The sequence below is a fragment of the Calidris pugnax genome, unplaced genomic scaffold (assembly GCF_001431845.1).
Source record: "Calidris pugnax isolate Ruff unplaced genomic scaffold, ASM143184v1 scaffold24, whole genome shotgun sequence".
Taxonomy (NCBI): domain Eukaryota; kingdom Metazoa; phylum Chordata; class Aves; order Charadriiformes; family Scolopacidae; genus Calidris; species Calidris pugnax.
Genome location: NW_015090922.1, coordinates 8,768,894 through 8,777,600, shown reverse-complemented (window position 1 = coordinate 8,777,600; position 8,707 = coordinate 8,768,894). Strand labels below are relative to the sequence as shown.

At 44.4% G+C, this 8,707-nt stretch overlaps 1 protein-coding gene across 1 annotated transcript in view; it reads right to left on the bottom strand.

Annotated features, from left to right (window-relative positions):
- Positions 1 to 3,505: 3,505 nt before the first annotated feature.
- The window catches only part of PKDCC (protein kinase domain containing, cytoplasmic), a gene marked incomplete at its 5' end in the record, with an annotated part of 39,278 nt that continues 34,076 nt past the window's right edge, over positions 3,506 to 8,707 (bottom strand). Inside the window, 2 exons of the mRNA XM_014950472.1 lie at positions 3,506 to 4,773; positions 7,662 to 7,835. Coding sequence (XP_014805958.1) covers positions 4,688 to 4,773; positions 7,662 to 7,835 — 260 coding nt within the window. The remainder of the gene's footprint in view (positions 4,774 to 7,661; positions 7,836 to 8,707) is intronic.

Genomic DNA, 8,707 nt, shown 5'->3' with positions numbered 1-8,707 from the left:
GATCCTCCTGAAAATTCAGAGACAGGAAAAAAATTGGGTTTTTTTTTGTAAAAAAAAAAAAGGATGAAATGATCACATCTCAAAAAACATTAAGCAGAGTATGATAGTAAAGGCTTTATATACTGTCTGCTTTTCACATATCTTCCTCTTCTTCTTCGAGGCCCATTTTCTTCCTTCTGCAGTCAATTGATGAAAACTTCATTTGAGTCTCTTCAACCCAAATCTGTTTGACTTCTTTGAACAGTGGCTCACGTTTTGACAAAAAGGTTAGGGATATGTTTTCCTGGAAAAACTTGTGAACAGTTTTGCCACTCTGTTTTTCCCTTTTTTTTCTCCCAATAGTAGCTTTTAGTTAGTTTTCAAAGAATTTAGTGCTAAAGAATACAAGATAAGGCTCTCCCAAAGTTTGAACATCCCTGTACTCGTATATTTCTTTCTGACAGGCAACATAACATGATCTCTGGATGTTCGCTACCACCTTCCATATGCTTTGAATTACAAGCCCTCTAAATCATTTGCCTAATCTAAATTATTATCAACAAGAGTGTCTTTTTTTCTCTAAATAGCAACAGTGCATGAAGGCGTGGGGCCTTATAAACCGTAATAGGGTCAGCACCTCACATCCACCAGTAGAAGTGGAATAACAGCATATATTTGGCCTGTCTGCAGTTCTCCTCGTAAGCCATGCCTCCCCCGTGTCCCCAGGTGACAGCAGGCTGTGGGAGAGGAGCAGTGCAGGGCAGTCCCATGGGGAGCTGCTGGGGCTCTGCTCTCCATAACCCTGGCAGAGAGAGCCCACCTGGGCAGCTGTGTTCTTCAGGATGCTTGTCTGCAACTGAAAAATTAGTCACTAAGTCTACTCCTTTGCTCACCTGGCATGAACACAGGGCTGCACTGACTTATCATGAGTGTGGTACAAGTTGGTAAGGGGGATTTCAGAGGCAGGGACAAGGTCTTCACTGTGAACCAGGACAGGGGTCCCCAGGGGTTACCACACCACATACAGTAACTGGCAACAGAAGTCCTACCTTCGCTGCGAGATGCTGTCCTCCCTGCACCCCACTCTGCCATCCTTCTCACAAATCTGGCAGGAAACTGTGTGGTCATGGCTGGCAGAAGCACTAAGCAAGATGCCTCAGTGAGGCAGGGAGAGGCAGGGCAATGCACGTTAGGAATAGTGGTACTTTTAACTTTAAACTCCTTTAGCTCATCTTGGAAGAATATCTCTCTGAGATTCTTCAGCAGTGTCTCCTTGCCCATCCAACCCCTTCACCCTCTATACACACTTACCTGAGCTCCTTGGCTGGCCACACGGTCCACTTGCTTGCAGGCTTCCTCTCGAGGTGCTCACCACAGTAGCACTCATTTCACCACAGATTTCTCTTAGATGTGACCCCCCATTTCTGGAGCTGAATACATGACCTCAGCTTTCCACTTAAAAAGCTGCATTGAAGCTGGGGAGAAAGCTTTGAAAAATGACCAGAGAGAAGACAGAAGGCTCAGATGAGATACAGAAAAATAGAAGAACATATTATTTATTTTGGTCTAAGCAAAGACCAAAGCTGTCAGTGTGTCTCTACTACATCCCTCGGGTTGTCGGGCCAGAGGTGATGTTCAGCAGTGCTCGCTTTGTTGCCTAGAGTCTGTTCCTAGGGGTGGGGCTTGTGTCACCCCTTCACCAAACCACCAGAGCTGGAGGGCAGCTCTTGGAGGTGCTCTGAGCCGCAGCCTGGCTGGGACATGGTGGGGCTAGATGGGACCGACCGCTCAGCACAGCCCTTCACAGAGCCACAGTGGCCACCACCTCACCCAAGCTCTCACTTCTCCAGATGAACTCAACATCCTGTTCAGCACTTCATATTGTGCACAGCCCGTTGTTTTTTCACTGAGGAAATAAGCTCTCCCTGTTCAGCGTGACAGGTAAATACATACACACACGTGTCTGTGCAAATGCAGACATCACTCCTCTAAAGCCCTTCGACCAAGGTATTTCTACCTTGTGGCTTGAGGAAGCCAGGAAATGTAAAAAGCAGTGAAAACGTTAGGGGGGAAACAGATAGAAATACCTTTTCAACGTGGAGCAGCTCCCAGGGTGGCTGGCCCAGACCTGCCAGCTCACTTTGTGCCTTGCTTCCTCCTCCTCTTCCTCCTCCGTGGCTTCTCAGAAGTTTCCATGCCACAAGTGACAGCCAGGTACTTTGCTGAATCAGACCCACTGCTGCCAAAGACACCTTCTCCCAATAAATTTAGGCTTTTACCAGTGCTTATTACAGCTATTAAATTCACCTATTGTAGAATCACGCCTCTCTTCTTAGGATTTTAATTCAGTGTTTCCACTGGAAAGTCTTACTCTCAAAGAGGTACAAAACTGCCTGTATAAAGTTGATTACCACTGAAATTTAGAATCCAGCTTCTTGGCTCAAGGCTATGTTTCTTTCTTGCTTGATCTCTGTTTGCAAAAACTGATGTAAATTGGTTTGGCAAGTGTGTTTAATTCCAGGGATAAACAATTCATGACTTAAGAGGCACTTTTTTTCCGGTGTGCAGAAAGTGATGGAATGAAATTATTCTAAGTTACCTGACTATAACATTAAGGAATTACTCTATGGTGGTTTTTTTTTTTTCTTTTAAATGTTGATATATTCTACTTAGGAATGCAACTGAAGAATTTAACCGTTCCCATTGTTTTTAAACACTGAGTATTTTTGGAGGGGTGTACAGTGCTTAAAAGGCAATCACGGGAGGTTAAAGACTTTCAAAATACATACCAGCACCCCAGTGCCAACAACTCATATCACTTCAATGAACTGTGCAGTACGTGTTGGCATGATTTATGTAGCAATTTTAAAAGAATCTGTAGTGTTTGTTTATTACCACACCGTGATTGATGGGTTCCTAAGTGCACAGCGACACAATCAGCTGAGCTATTACGGCTGGGAGTTTGATAATTTGTGAGTTACAGCCATTACAGCATGTCATTTCAGTCCACTGCCAGAAGTCATTAGGGTATTGGTGACCTCAGAGAAACGGTGGGGAGACAAGATCCACTGCCAACAATGTCACCTTCTCTCCTGCGTAGCCACACAGGCTACAAGTACTTCTGCCCAGCCTCCCTGGCTCTCCTGCTCTCCTCATACCCTCCTTGACAAAGCCCAGTAAGAAAATCCACCATTTAGCCCAATGAGTAATTCCTTCTGATTCTGCTCTCATCCTCATCCCTTTCAAATGTTAAAAGACCGGTACCAATGAGACCCAAGACAGAGAAAGAAAGTCTGCTCAAGTCTTGCCTTCTAATGGCCACTTGCTTTGCAACAGACAACCACACAGACAAAGCCACCACATACATAACTCCAGAAACACACACCCCTCACTGGGAGCCACTGGAACAACCTCAGTTCCTTCCTGAACAAAATATCCCAGGCTCACGTTTATACATTATATCTAAGTCCTCACTGGATATAGGCATTTCTTTGCATTAAAAAAAAAAAAAATGAGCACGAAAGAAATTGTATTTATCTTTTATTTTTTTTTTTACAAAAATAAACTATTTGAGAAACAAAAGCATTTTTTTTTCCTGACTGTACAAACTACAAAACAGTATGACATTGGTCACTTTAGCATTTACTTTATTGCTTTCATTGAAAGCAAATTCTCTAGACACACCATGCCTGTAAAACGCATTTTATATAGAATTAAGGCTAGCATTCATTTGACATTATTAAGGTCATTTACTTCATTCACTCTAAGAATTAGCAAGCGGTGCCTTAGAAAACCAAGGATTTGATGATAAAAAATGCAAATAACTGCAAGATAATCATTGAACTAGTACTGTTCCACCAACTGGATTGCTTTGCCAGTCTGTCAAAGATGTGGCTTCCTGAACAATTCAAACTCGATTCAACAAAAGTCTTAAGCACAGGCTTAATTGTAAGCATATGCTTAGGCCTATCCCTATTCAGCAAAGCACTTGGCACTTGGGTAAGTCCCTACCCTTTCAGTGGGACCATTCATATGCTTATGTGATTTGCTAGACCTACAAAATGGCTCTTTTAAATTAAAAGTGAAACTTTATGATAACATAGGAAGCAAAAACGAAAATTAGCTACAGTCTTGCAATTCTAAACATACCCAATTCCTTCCTTTTGACAAATACATCGGCATTGCATATTTGATAGCTTTAACACAAATGCTGATTGTCTTCAGTAACATTTGTTACTCAGTTTACAAACTGATATGCTTCAGTTACTCTGTTGTGATTGTACGTGCCCAAATAAATATCAGCGCGGAGGATACAGCCTTCCCATAGAAACGATCGACTTTCTTCCCTGGGCACACACGCACAGGTCAGAAACATTATGCTAACCTTGGTTAGAAAAGCCAGAGCTGCCAGCTGATTTATAACCAAAATTATACCCTAACAGTGTATCATATTTTGTATTTTGCTTTGCGGTTTTTGTTTTTTGTTTTCTTTTTTCAAAAAAATCACATTTTCAAAATGTTGTTTTATTGCACATTCATCCTGGTCATGCAGGTTATTTCTTTAAAGTTTTGTTTAGCACTCTATAGATTAGAATGAGTAATAGTGCAATTATCTCTCCGGCCACAGCCGCCTTATACCTAACAGCTGCCCGTATTTATACACAAACAGCTCTTGTCACTCACGCGTCAGACTGAGCCTCTTCAGGTGTCAGTCTGTCACCTTCACATACGTTATCTTGTCAGGATCAGGCAAGATATGATTTGAGGCCATCTTGAAGAAGACAAGCTGCCGACCTGCATCAAATAGGAAAAAGGGCAGCGAGGGAGGGGGGAAAGAGAAAAAAAGATTTAGAAGTGATGAGCAAAAAGGTTGCAAACTTTTAATATTGACATTTCATATTCTTCTTCAATCTATGCATTCTTCAGGCAACCTGAGAGTAAACTCTTTCTTAAATTCCCCTGGTATAAAACTGAAATGCTTTTGTCTACACTGAATAACACTGAATCTCCTCTGCTTTCAGTGCATTTTATGTAATTATGGTCAAGATACAGGCTGCACACAGCTAGCACAGCAAATGAAGGGAAGGTCTGAAGATTTTAGAACAAATTTCACATGATTTTTTAAAATGTTTTTAAAGACTGATAAAAACAGGGTTGGGTTCAGGGCATTCATTTGATTGTACAGCAGCAGTATCATCTTTGCACGCTTGAATCTTTGCAAAACCAATCAGTGCAACGTGTGTTAAACACGTGTTTCTCTGAAATTGCTCTTGCTCCGTAGCTCTGGGTTTTCAACAAGCTGGACCTGGGTTTCCACTTCTCACATGAAAGCCATCAGTAAGTGATAATAGTCTGGGAAGTGTGAGATACCTGCCACACACACATCCTGGGCCAGCGGGGCTGAATTTGATGAGGATTCACTCATCTGTGGGTGCCACAGCCCAGTTCTTGTATCTCCCCGTGCTTCATCCCCTGGCATCTTACTCACATCCCCGCCCCTCAATGGGTACCTGCCGTCCCACGGACCCCCACCGTCATTGCCTTTCCTTGGAACAGAGGCCACAGAGATACTCTGCACATCTATTCAACCTCTGCCTTCCCTCTCTTTAACTTCAGAAAACCAAACACCATCTACTCCCAGGCTGCCTCTCTAGGGGGCTCCCATAACACTATTTTCTTAAAAAGTATTACACGGCAAACGGGAAGCCTCAACTACTGAGCAAATTTCCATGCTGCACATTTCAGGGGCTCGAGTGCTTATGCATCAGGAGCAACGTGGTACGAGGAATGATAAATAAGACTAGAAATATTGCTCCTATCTCTCATCTGCTTTTAATATTATAAGCTGAGACAGGAGCTGCTCTATAATTCCTATGAACTTCCCTGTCCCATAATAATTACTTTTTTAGTATATTAATCGACTTCAAAGGTCTGACTATAGATAGTCTGACACAATGACCTGGTAGTCACCAGTTAGCCATAGGCAAGGTTAATATAAATTAGTTTTTTTCTAGGTTTCATGGAAGTCTCTGTTTACACCTCCCAGAAGTACAAGAAATAAGTCCCAGACTTACTTCTACAAGAACTACAAGAAAAGTCCCAGAAGTACAAGAAAGCCACAGTAGTATAATCCCAAAAAGACTCTGAAATGTATTAACTGTCTGAAGTTTCTACTTCATTTGTGATGCTTTCAGAACTGGAGACCTGCCCTGAGAAATAGGCATGTGTTATGAGCCTGGCTTTTGAGGTAGTTATGTTGCTGACTTAAGCACGACTAAAGCACCCAACTGCACACAGCCGAAGCTTTGATTTTAAGGTTAAGACATGTTGGGATCACAGATGTACAGACAGAAGGCTGAGCCTCAGAGCCTAAATTAACTTACCACACTAAAGTCTATGGCAGGGCAAGGACTTCAATCAGCTTTCCCTAGGTTTGGCTAGCATCAACCACTTCAGCCTTCTGCTCAAAGACAGGAGCAGGGGAGTTGACCTGGCCCTCACAGAACATGGCAATCACAGCCATGAAAACAGTGTCCTTTGTGTGTGGAGATAACACACAGACGAAAAACTGACCCTGACTTCAGCGGGGGGTTTATCTTGGGACAAGATTACAAAAGGGCACGGATTGGGTCCACTGCACCTTGCAGGCACAAACATGTTGATTTTTCTTTGCCCTCCCAGGGGTGCAGTGCGCTCAGGGGGACGCTGCAAGCAGAGCTGGCAGGGACAGGCAGGTCTCCTGGGCACAAGGGGAAGGGACACGGGGTTGGGAACCAGCTGGAGCATTCAGCTCTTTGAGACACTCGGTCACTCCGGAGCTGCAGCTAAAGGAGATTTTTATCAGAGACTTGTAACATTTTTGTTTGCTCAGATTGCTCTGGAGTTGCCTGAAACAGGCACAAATCCAGTGCAGAACCAGCGAGCCAGGGGCAATTCTCCTCTGGATGTCATTCGGGACCAACTACCTGCCTTCAGGGGAACCACACGGGGACTGCAGACCTTTTGGAAAACTTATTTCTCTTTTCAACAAGTGTATTCTCTTAGACAAGAAAATAAGTTGTGGTAGTAAATGGTATTTTCCCCTGGAAGTTCTACTTCTACTTTCTACTTCTACTTGGTCTTAAACCCTCCTTCATCGCCATCCTTTAGCCAAAGCCCTACTGTGAGAAGAGCAGTGCTCCCACCAAGGGGAAGGCATCTCTGACACCGGCCAGGAAGTCCCAGCTAAATGCACAGGAGAACCTGTTTGGTTTTGTGTCAAACCGCAACAACCATATGGATTGGAAAGATTTATTTAAATCCAGATGTTGGACCATGTCCTGCACATTTAACTGCGGAAACAGGTCACAGGCTTTTGTTGTTGTTTCTGCTGCTGTGGTTTAAAATAAAATCTCAGACCCTGCAGTTTGGAGACCTGTGGTCCACGTGCTTGTAGCCCTCTGGTGCCAGCTCCTTGGAGTCTGCCCGCAGGTTCCTGCTCTGCCGACAGCTGGCAAAGAGAAGCTCCACCAAACCCAAAACTGCCTTGGCTGGAGCTTCAGAAACTCTCCCACTTCTAGCTGCTGCTGCTGGTGGTTCCCACAGCCCAGCCCACCAAAATCCCCAAACTCTATTAAAACACTTAAAGCAGTCAGAACATGTGATTAAGCTGCTGCTTCTCCTCCACAGCATCCACGACCTACCTGTCCAAGTCGTCTGGTTAGTTAGGACAAAAGCTTTGCACTGGGAGTAGCTGTCACAGATCTCAATGGCTTCGTTGACGTCAAACACGGAGAGGAGGCAGCCCTTATGATGGTAAGATGGCCAGCATCTGTAGTTCTCATCAGGAATAAAAGCTTCAGGCACCCGTCTGTACTCTGCAAATAACCAGAGCAAAGCAACCGTTTTGAAAGCTCCACCAAATTGCTTGTTTTTAACAGGCAAAGTTTATTGTAACAGCTTAGGAGCAGGACACATGACGGAAAAGGCAACGGGCCGGACTGTACCAGCCCCGGTTTACTCCCAAACGTGTTTATAGCTCTGCACCTTACTTTCCTTTTCCTTTCCTCCTTTCTTCTTCTCACCTTTTTCTCCAGAAAGCGTCTGTAAATACTCTGTGCACAAAACCCTTTCCCCTTCCCCACTGCGTAGGCGAGGCTTTGGTTTTATTGGGAGTTTTACAGGAAGAATGTCCCATTGAATAAACAGCATCCACTTGAATGAACTGACTCACTGTCCTACTTCTTAACAGGGAGCGGGATTGTCGGGGTGAGACCCGACCAGGCGTTCCCAGCCCTCCCTCTCCCTCAGAAGAGCATGCTATTTTCCTCCGGCTCCTTTAGAGAAGGAAGAAAAGACAGGCTTTTAATTAAGCAAACTTTTTTTTTTGCTTGCTCAGATTAGCACAAAAGGGGGAGTCGCTCGATGGGCCTCCGAAGAGAAGGAGGAGGAGGGGGGGAAAGAAGGAGCGGGAGGATGTCAGCGCGGTCCTCGCCCAGCGCCTCCGCGCTGCCCGGCCGATTACTCCTCTCCCTTGGCTGCCGTTCAGTCTCACTTGCCTTTATGAGCTGCCTCTTGTTCTCTGTTCACAGCTCCTCTCACTTTCCCAGCCACTGACGGGGGGCTTCTCTAATGAATGCATCAGCAAATTCAACTAATCATTTATAAACATTTCTATTTGGCCTCCAGACGCACAAATTGATGGTTCCCTCCTGTCTGTCCGCCCCCCCCCCCCCCAACACCACATCCA